The sequence below is a fragment of the Mercenaria mercenaria genome, chromosome 10, assembly GCF_021730395.1.
Source record: "Mercenaria mercenaria strain notata chromosome 10, MADL_Memer_1, whole genome shotgun sequence".
Classification (NCBI taxonomy): Eukaryota; Metazoa; Mollusca; class Bivalvia; order Venerida; family Veneridae; genus Mercenaria; species Mercenaria mercenaria.
In genome coordinates this window covers 19,603,591-19,615,144 of record NC_069370.1, presented here as the reverse complement: position 1 = coordinate 19,615,144, position 11,554 = coordinate 19,603,591, and the positions used below count along the sequence as shown (strand labels likewise).

The following is an 11,554-nucleotide window of genomic DNA, read 5'->3' as shown; positions in this document are numbered from 1 at the left end:
GATAAAGATTATTCGAGCAGTTAACGAGAAGAAGTCATCTAAAGATTTTTCTATTTTGAGATCTGGCAGCCCCTAAAATGGGCCAAGCTAAACCATTTGAACACCCTTGATATAAGACCATGCCAGGATGCTACTGACCAAGCTTGGTGCAATTCTGACCAAAAGTTTCAGAGGAGATGTCATCTGAACAAATGTGTGGACAAATGGAGATGGACAGCAAGTGATCACAAAAGCTCATCCCGAGCACTTGGTGCTCAGTTGAGCTAAAAAGGTAAAAGTATATAAGTGTTTGAATAGTGTCACGTATATTTTGTATGAACCCTTGATGCAGAATCCGGGAACTCTTGTTAGTTACAACTGAAGAAATAACTCACTGCTGTTACATTACTGCAATACTGCTGATAGATGGTATAACCAAATGCAAGTTCTCTCTTTTTTTAACCTTTACCCTGCTAAATTCCTAAAATGAACTGGTCCATCATTAAGTTTGGGCAGTATCACTTATCATTCAAAGGGGTGTCCACTGAAAATTTACTCACTGAATAGCAAACAGTGCAGACTATGATGTGCAGGCTGATCTTGGTCTGCACTGGCCACTTGCCACCAGCAAACATAAAGGAGCTCTTCCAGAAAACATTCTCGTCAATACATTAACAGACTTCATTTCATTTTTGTTGAACTTTATTACATTTATACAGCGCATATTCCAAAATATAAATATCTGCAATAGTGAACCATAACAGAAGCATTAATATTGCAGTTTTCATAAGAAATTTCATGAAAATATACACAAGTATCACAGAATTGCATAAACAATAAGGGACATAACTCTTAAATGCTTAATAACACTTAAATCAAGGGACATTACTCTCAAATAAAACTGTCTAACAGTTATTTTATAAAATTACGTTAGTCAAGTATTATGCATGTTCAGTAAACTCAATTCATATATCAAGTACTGAGAGATCAACTGGTCAATAGTTTACACAATTATGCATAGGTTTGCAGTAACAGCACAAGTTACAATAGTTCAAAGTTACTTTTAATCTTGAAACTAGCTCAAAGTTTTGACACACGTCATAAGCGATTAACTGTTATTATTTGGGAAATATACTTTAACATTCACAAAGTTTAACAATGACATTGAAAGTTTTATTGTTTAATTTTTGACTTATGCCAAGCAAACACATGTATAGAAAACAACAGGACTGGTCATATAGCGCAAACTATGGACTGGTTATTTATTTAGGAAGCCATGTAATAATTTAAACTATTTCCTCGAAGTCCACAGAACAGGACATCTGAAATTAAGTGTAGATTTTTTCACTTTGTCCAAGCAAACATACAATGAATATAAACAACACCAACCATGGACTGGCAATTTATAGAACGTGTCACAAAATAAACATTTTGATCACATGATTTTTAGTAAATTAGTGATATATTGCTGCAAAAGGTATCAAGAAAAATGCGGGTACTACCTGCACTTACTGTTGTGTAATATAAAATGCATCATGTGAACAATTGAATTTATATCTTTAGAAATTGAGCCTTTTTTTAATGACAATTTTTTTCAGATCTTCATTTTAAAGATACTTAATGCATGTAAAAGTATAAAGGTGTATACAATAATTTTAAAAGAACACAATTGTTATTCATGACACAATATAAGTCAAAACTGAAAATAACAACAGCTGTCCGTAAGACAGTGCGCTCGACTTTTCTCAGTGCTTGACTCTGAATTAGAGCTTTGCCATTAAAAAAAAATTCCAAGTTAAGAAGGGACATAACTCTGTTAAAATTCAAATCAGAGTTATGGGAATTGTGTCTCCTGATGTAGACTTTGATAGTAAATAACTATTTTGAGTTTCAAGTCAAAAGCTTTAATAGTAACAGAGATATTTGACTTTATCAAAAATTTTAACAAAAAATTCTAAGTTGAAAAGGGGCATAATTCTGTCAAAATTCAAATTAGAGTTATGGGGATTGTTTCTCCTGGTGTAGACTTGATGGTAAGTATCTTAAATTTCAAGTCAAAAGCTTTGAAAGTAACAGAGATATTTGACTTTATCAAAAACTTTAACAAAAAATTCTAAGTTAAAAAGGGCCATAATTCTGTCAAAATCAGAGTTATGGGGATTATTTCTCCTGGTGTAGACTTTGATAGTAAATAAGTGTTTTAAGTTTCAAGTCAATAGCTTTGATAGTAACAGAGATATTTGACTTAATCAAAAACTTTAACCAACAGCGAAGCCGAAGCAAACGCCAGGGCGAGTGCAATAGCTCTACCTTTTCTTTGAAAAGTCGAGCTAAAAATGGGAAAGCATAAAAATAGTATTTATTCGCAAGTGTTTAAAAAGGTTAAACTAGTGGTCTTGACAGCTGGTTGGTAATCTTTAGCACACATTTAACTATACCAGTAAAAATCTGCTTTAGCTGGTACTTTCACATGCAGCGATGAAATAATGTATAAAAGCACTTCTATATGAAATGTGACAGCGGCAAGAAGATGATTTGACATTTTTTCGTTTTTTTTTTTCATTTTTTATATTAAAAAACATGACTATCATTATGACATTTTCAGAAACATATTGCATATTAACTGGATAATATTCAGGATTGTTTTATAAAAAATAATATCACCAAAACAGTGATATTATCAGTAAATAAAATCAATGTTTGGAGTTCACATGCGAAGGAATTATGTGTACAGTCAAACTCCGTTCACTTGATCTTGACATGACTGTCATGATATGTTCCGTGCCATGGGAAAATCAACATAGTGGCTTTGCGACCAGCCTGGATCCAGACCAGCCTGCGCATCCGCGCAGTCTGGTCAGGATCCATGCTGTTCGCTAACAGTTTCTCTAATTGCAATAGGCTTTGAAAGCGAACAGCATGGATCCTGACCAGACTGTGCGGATGCACAGGCTGGTCTGGATCCATGCTGGTCGCAAACCCACTATGTTGGTTTTCTCATGGCACGGCTCATATGTTCGAGTTATTTGCAGTTTAAACCATTGAACAATATACATTATATAGGGATTTTGAAAATATGATGGAGTGCTTTCTACATCCTTGACGACAACCACCAAATATTTGCGGTTTTTTTGTTGTATTTATTTTAAACGCACCACTATGAAGTTTTCTCTGTGATTTACAAACAATGATTTTGGTGCAAAATAATGTTATACTTTTGGTCTTGTTTGTTAGAGGAACACAAGTCTGGTCATGTAACTAATTCCTACTAAACAAGAACTGCTAACAGTATGACATTATTAAAGAAATGATGTATAGAGAAACAGTACTTTTAACGTTATTAATGCACGGAAAGAGGTTATACGTCTGTGGAATAATTTCACAAGGGTGTGACCGGAGTGAAATATTCTGGCGATGTATAACCGATTTTGAGTGTATTAATTTAGGTAAAACACGATTTTGCTATACATTAATTTGTTTCTAATATGCCCTTAATCTAAAATTGTGTATAAAATATAGTAGCGCTCTTTCTTGTTCGCAACAAAAACACTGACGTCATCGCACGTTAACGTGATGTCATTTTAGCACAAGTTTGTTTTAACAGAAACAAGCATATTAGAATATCAGATAAAAGCTGGCTTCGATGACTTAGCATCAAATGCTATAAATAAAACAGATAAGTTTTTGCTGGATATGGTATTGGAATAAAAATAATACATACCAAACTTAACATTAATTTTAATTTTAAATAAAATCATTCTTGTAATTCAAGTATATTTTACCATATACATGTACCTATATAAATTCTGTCAAGAATAATGCTTGTATTTCACAAGTAAATATTAACAGGCAGAAAAAATTCCATATTGTACCTTTTGTATTGTATGTTGCCGGACTACTTCCATTTAATATGCATGACCTGGCACAAATAGCGCACAAAAAACTCCACTCATTTCGATTTTAACTCCGACAAACATAAGATTTCATTCAAATTGATAACAAAACAAGAAACAAAAAGATGTAGGTTTATATTAAAAGGGTCATTACAACAGTAGCCAGATCTGAGATTTTGCTTGCGTGCCTTGTGAGATTCAATCTGGCAAAATCCACTCAAGCCAAATACAGCATCCCAGATAGAGCTACTATTATGATAATCCTATTATATCACACAGACAGGATAGCTGTGATATAATTTCTATGCATCTGAACTCCAGACAATTATTTTATTCAACAACGAAATCAATTTTGGATAATTATTATGCAAAGGCAATAATTATTTTTCACGTCTGCAGAAGATAATTAATATTTTATGTAATGTATGTGAAAAGGTCTACAAAAAGTATTATTATAGTCTATTTCAAACTGAAATTTAGGCCAATGCTCATGACCAATATACAGTCATATATCATTCAGAGCAGACATCCGAAAGATCATTTTGAAACTGACTATTCCCAATATCTTTTGTAATCAATCAGTCACAAACATGAACAAATTGTAAGAAACATTTCAAAAGTAAAATATTAAAAGATAAAATGTATTATAAAAAACAAATGAGCCATGCCATGACAAAACCAATATAGTGGCTTTGCGACCAGCATGGATCCAGACCAGCCTGTGCATCCGCGCAGTCTGGTCAGGATCCATGCTGTTCGGTAATGGTTTCTCTAAGTGCAATAGGCTTTGAAAGTGAACAGCATGGATCCTGACCAGACTGCGCACATGCGCAGGCTGGTCTGGATCCATGCTGGTTGCAAACCCACTATGTTGGTTTTTTCATGGCGCGGTTCAAATGTGCTCTTGTATAATTGTATGACTTATTTAATTTTTTAGACAAATTCATTGAAAACACTTTTATAGTTTTATACCGACAAATCAAGAGTAAAGCTCTGAAAATCATCATCACAAAATGTTTTGATTTTTAAAGGGGACACACCTTCATTCCAAAATGTTTAACTTTCTGAAACAGAGAAAATGCTTTGATAATTTATTGTGAATAAAATTTAAAAAACAAAAAGCAATACTGGACGTTCGTGTGTTAAGTCTTAAACTATCCAAAATATCTCTCTAATGTGTCAGTCATGCAATAAAAACATGATAAATCAGTAGGAATTCAACAGTTACTATACTTAACACATTACATCAAAATAATAATAAAAGCCTAAAAAACTATACTGATTTGTGATTTTTGATATTTTGCAAACAACTTTCATACTATTGATATAAATATCTGGAGGCTGGCCCCTTTAAAACTTCAACAATAAAATGTCACCCATGACATATTTATCATGGTTGGTTGTATATGAATTTATATATAACTTATTTTCATCAATGTGCTGTAAGAAGTTTTTTCCTATGATATATAAATAGAAATACTCTTTTACTAAAATTTTCACTACAAAATAATGGTCCAATTCTGAGAAAGCTGAACCTTTAATAAAAGATTTAAAAAAAAAAAAAAAGACAAAAAAAGCTTTACTGCCAATCATTTTTAACCCTTATCATGCTAGATATGATTCTACCTGTGTGCTCAGTGTAGATCATAATCAGCCTGCACGTCCATGCAGTCTGATCATGATCTGTACTGTTTGCCATTCAGTCAGTATCTTTTTGGAAAGTACCCCTTTTAACAGACAAGAGGACCATGATGGTCCTGAATCGCTCACCTCTTCCCACATGACCCAGTTTTGAGTATGACATCGTTTTTTCTATTATTTGACATAGTGACCTAGTTTTTGAGCTCATGTGACCCAGTTTTGAACTTGACCTAGATATTATCAAGATAAAAATTCTGACCAATTTTCATGAAGATCCACTGAAAAATATGGTCTCTAGGTTTTTCTATTATTTCACCTATTGACCTAGTTTTCGAAGGTACGTGACCCTGTTTTGAACTTTACCTAGATATCATCAAGGTAAACATTCTCACTAATTTTCATGAAGATCTCATGAAAAATATGGCCTCTAGACAGGTCACAAGGTTTTTCTATTTTTATACCTACTGGCCTAGTTTTTGACCACACATGACCCAGTTTCGAAACTGACCTAGATATCATCAAGGTGAACATTCAGATCAATTTTCATGAAGATCCATTGAAAAATATGGCCTCTAGAGAGGTCAAAAGATTTTAATAATTTTAGACCTACTGACCTAGTTTTTAACCAGTTGATTCAGTTTCAAACTTGACTTGCTAGATATCATCAAGATGAACATTCAGACCAATTTTCATACAGATCCCATGAAAAGTATGACCTCTAGACAGGTCACAAGGTTTTTTATTATTTGACCTACTGACCTAGTTTTTTATGGCACGTGACCCAGTTTCAAACTTGAACTAGATAACATCAAGGTGAATATTCTGACCAATTTTTATGGAGATCCATTCATAAGTATGGCCTCTAGAGAGGTCACAAGGTTTTTCTATTTTTAGACCTACTGACCTAGTTTTTGACCGCACATGACCCTGTTTCAAACTTGACCTAGATATTATTAAGATTAACATTCAGACCAATTTTCATACAGATCCAATGAAAAATATGGCCTTTACAGAGGTCACAAGGTTTTTCTATTATCTGACCTACTGACCTAGTTTTTGATGGCACGTGACCCACTTTCGAACTTGATCTAGATATCATCAAGATGAACATTCAGATTAACTTTCATACAGATCCCATGAAAAATATGGCCTCTAGAGTGGTCACAAGGTTTTTCTATTATTTGACCTACTGACCTAGTTTTTGATGGCACGTGACCCACTTTCGAACTTGACCTAGATATCGTCAAGGTGAACGTTCTGACCAATTTTCATGAAGATGTCATGAAATATATGGCCTCTAGAGAGGTCACAAGGTTTTTCTATTTTTAGACCTACTGACCTAGTTTTTGAAGTCACGTGACCCAGTTTCAAACTTGACCTAGATATCATCAAGATGAACATTCAGACCAATTTTCATACAGATCCCATGAAAAATATGGCCTTTAGAGAGGTCACAAGGTTTTTCTATTATTTGACCTACTGACCTAGTTTTTGATGGCACGTGACCGAGTTTCGAACTTGACCTAGATATCATCAAGGTGAACGTTCTGACCAATTTTCATGAAGATCTTTTGAAATATATGGCCTCTAGAGAGGTCACAAGGTTTTTCTATTTTTAGACCTACTGACCTAGTTTTTGAAGGCACGTGACCCAGTTTCGAACTTGACCTAGATATCATCAAGATGAACATTCTGACCAAATTTCATAAAGATCCCATGAAAAATGTGACCTCTAGAGTGGCCACAATGTTTTTCTATTTTTAGACCTACTGACCTAGTTTTTGACCGCACGTGACCTAGTTTCGAACTTGACCTAGATATCATCAAGATGAACATTCTGACCAACTTTCATGAAGATCCCATGAAAAATGTGACCTCTAGAGTGGTCACAAGGCTTTTCTATTTTTAGACCTACTGACCTAGTTTTTGACCGCACGTGACCCAGTTTCGAACTTGACCTAGATATCATCAAGATGAACATTCTGACCAATTTTCATAAAGATCCCATGAAAAATGTGACCTCTAGAGTGGTCACAAGCAAAAAGTTTACGGACGGACGGACGCACGCACGCACGCACGCACGCACGCACGGACGACGGACGACGGACACTGCGCGATCACAAAAGCTCACCTTGTCACTTTGTGACAGGTGAGCTAATAATGGTACAGTCCAAACTGAAAGATGGACAAGTTCATTATAGAAATTTAGCAGGGTATGGGTTAAGTAGTTACAACAAGACAATATAAACAAAGAATGAACACAGGAGGGCAGCCACTTCAAACACACATTCTGTTGATGCTGAAATTGCTCTTTCAGACACCGTTATTACTGGAACTGTTGTTTCTATCTTAACTTTGTCCGTCCGTACATGAAGACATTGATGCAATTTGATCTGACTGGACCGGAATGCTGGATTTACACATATGTAATACAAAGAGTCTGGCTGGAGATTCTTAAGCACAAGTTCCGTCTCGTATGGTGCTAAGAACTCTGGTTGTGGCCTAAATGTGCACTGTTCCACTTCAATGCACATCACTTCCCTTGACCAGTAGATCTGAGACCCGGCTGTGTACGGCCATTTGATATCGGCAGTGTCATGTGACACATCACTGACAGTTAAATTCATGTTTATTTCAATTGTACCCTGCGCTTTTGAAAACTCCGGAAACTCGAACCTGACTAATGGGTTGTAATGAAGGTCAAGGGACTTTACTGATGCCAAACCTTCCAACATTTTCAGAGTTACCATAGACAATTTGTTCCAAGATAAATCTAACTTCTTTAAATTCACTAAATCTCTGAATGTCCCATCTTCTATATAACTGATGGAATTGTTTGCCATTTTTGCAGACTGTAAAAATCTCATCCCCTTGAACACTCCTGCTAGAAGTCTTGTTAAGAAATTTCGTTCCATACTGATCTCATAAATATTCTCAGAAAAACTGTTAAATGCACCAATATGGATGTCTGTCAATTTGTTATGACTAACGTCTAGCACATTAATTTTCGTCGCACCTACGAAAATTTCAGCAGTAATTTCTGTCAAGTCGTTGCCACGAAGACAAAGTTCCTCTAAACCAACTCCTAGAAACATTCGACTTCCTAACGCACTAATCTCATTGAAACTCAAGTCTAGCTTAGCCAGTGACCTCATACTATAGAACAAATCACTCCGAATCAATTTTAATTTGTTACGTTTCAACAAAATAGTTCTAATCGTATCTCTAAACGGATTAAAAATGAAACCATCTAAGTCTTCTATGTGATTTTCATTTAAATCTAATGTCTGAAGTGAAGTGAGGCCGGAAAATGAATGCAAATATAGCTTCGAGATATTATTTCGACTCAAAATTAATGTCCGTAAACTGACTAGTTTTGAGAAGGCATATTTGTTAATTGTTTGCATGCCATTTTCTGATAAATCTAAATAGCTTAGAGTCTCTAAGCTTTTAAATGTTCTGTTTGAAAAACTTTTCATTTGATTATGCTGCATGAGAAATTTTTCAAGTTTTGGTGTGTTTATAAATGCACACAACTCTATTGCACTGATGTTGTTATTATATACATGAACTTCTTTTAAAAGAGGCATTTCCGTAAACGTTCGATTTTTCAATCGCGTTAGCGCATTATGGTGGAGAAAAATCTTTTGAAGATTTTTCAAATGTCTGAAAACATTTTCCGATATGTTTCTAATCTCATTGTGGCTAAGGTCCACATAAATCAAGGCTGAAAATTTTTGAAATGCATTTTCCGGTATAAATGTCAAACTGTTGTAGCTTAAGTCAATATACATCGTCTCAGTGGGAATATTCTCCAACACGGGTACTAGATCTTCATCTGTCATGTTGCCATGGTCGCAGTAGATGTACAATCGCTCAGCGCATGTGCATATGTCAGGGCAGGCAACTCCACCAGTCATACAGCAACTCAGGAATATCACCACAAGACATACTGAATTACATCCCTTGAGTTTAACCATCCTTCATCTTATCTGAAAAAAAAACGCATTATTTTTAAATAGCTGGTTATAACAGCGTTGCAATAACAGTACTTGATCTGCAATATTGTATTTGGCTCAAAATGATCCTATAAGGCCCTTGTGCTGAGTGATCTGGACTGGGAAAATCCACGAAAGCCAAATACATCATTGTATATCCAGGTAACATTTCATTGATCCTTTCCTTATGTACATATACCTACTTCTAGTGTAAGTGACTATAAGTTTAGACAAATAAGGCTGAAATCTTGTTTGAAATGGTGAATGTTTTGACAAGCCCACCAATAAATCATTTCTGATATCATATTTGACGTTTCAACCAAAGGAATACTTTTCTGTATGTGAAGGGCATTGAATACAGGGTTTTGAATTCATTAAATTTGTAGGTATATGAAATATATATGCAAAAGAAGAACACTTTAGATGATAAGTAAGAACTTCAACTGCTGGCCTGCCTGCTGGCGGCAAGTGATTCTGCCTTTTTGACAAGTGCAGACCAAGATCAGCCTGCATGGACATAGTCTGCACTGTTTGCTGTACAGTAAGTAAACTTTCAGTGAACATCTTTCAATAATAAATGGTACAGCCCAAATTGAATGATGGACCAGTCCATTTTAGAAACTTAGCAGGCTAAAGGTTAAAATGCCAATCATTCAAGCTGATCTTAGTCTGCACTGGTCGCAAAGGCAAAATCACTTGCCGCCAGCAGGCTTAAGGTTAACAATGATCAAGAAAAAAACATGAATTTAACATTTTAAAACCATAACATTATATGGGTTTGGGCCTCCCAGCAGAACCACTGACCTTCCAGAAGATGGACCATCTCCCTAATATGAAACAGTTCAACACAGCAACCCACTGAATTGCCAACATAGTTGGAAAAACTGAATATTGTCTGTTGGACAGAGGTTTTTGCTCTGAACATGTTTGCTAGGAAACTTTTTAACTTGCAAAGAAAGTTTCAACATCATTGTTTCAAGAAAAAAAAGGAAAACAAGGAGCTGTGTTCAATAAATGCTTAATGCCCCCGGTGGGATCCTTGTCGATACAAAGCAACCTAAGTCCAAAACGAGGTCAAGTTCAAGGTCAAGGTCAAACTGAGGTCAGGTGATGTCAGAAGATGAGGAATGGTCACAGGTTACATCTGCATTAGTATCAAGTCATTCTAGTTAGGGGTATTGATGCTAGACGAAACGTGTCCCATTTGGTTAACCTCGTACGGATGGACAAATGGACAGACAGACGGACAAACGAATGGACAGACGGACAGGACAACCACTATATGCCTCCTGCAACAGTAGATGCTGGGGGCATAAAAATCAATATTAAGGCAAGTGAATGCAACACTTGCCTGAAACATTTTAATTTTATTTATTCATTTTGTTGGGTTTAACGTCACACCAACACAATTATAGGTTATATGGCGACTTTACAGGTGGAGGAAGAACCCAGGTGCCCCTCCATGCATTATTTCATCACGAGCAGGCTCCTCGGTAAAACCCCCAACCCTTTGCGTAACCGGGGATCTTCCTACGAAGAATTCAACACCCCAAGTGAGGCTCGACCCACATCATGAGGGGAAAGTGACTAAAGCGGCGACCAAAACCCCGAACATTTTAAAGCAGGGGAGGGAAAAATAGCCGCTTGTAAAACCCATTTGAAATTAAAATTTCACCTTTTTTATTTATATAAACCATTATACTGACAAGTAGAAAAAAGCTCTTTAAGTAAGTCAAAATCAATTTTTCCCCCAGGAATTCCCCCGTAAAAAAAATTTAAATTTCTTTAAATTTAAACTTAAAAAATAAGTCACTAAAAATCCGCGCTCTTAAAATTTTTCATACTAAACAGGGGAAATAATAATGTATTTAAAACCTAAAACCCAATTTTTGAATTCAAACATATCTGGACACACGTTGTCAACGCCATTGATAGAGGGTAAATTTACGTGTCACTTACGGATTTAATTATAAAAGAGTATTCATAAATAAAACCTTAAGTAGGGCCCAATGATAAAAATCCCCCCTTAAAAAAAAAAAAAAA

At 35.4% G+C, this 11,554-nt stretch overlaps 1 protein-coding gene across 3 annotated transcripts in view; it reads right to left on the bottom strand.

Moving 5' to 3' along the window:
- Nucleotides 1-2,555: 2,555 nt before the first annotated feature.
- LOC123559708 (insulin-like growth factor-binding protein complex acid labile subunit) overlaps nt 2,556-11,554 on the bottom strand; it is a 42,631-nt gene continuing 33,632 nt past the window's right edge. For all 3 annotated transcript variants that reach the window (XM_045351735.2, XM_045351736.2, XM_045351741.2), the window contains one exon: nt 2,556-9,505. In XM_045351735.2, coding sequence (XP_045207670.2) covers nt 7,742-9,493 — 1,752 coding nt within the window. In that variant the 5' untranslated portion in view covers nt 9,494-9,505 and the 3' untranslated portion in view covers nt 2,556-7,741. The remainder of the gene's footprint in view (nt 9,506-11,554) is intronic.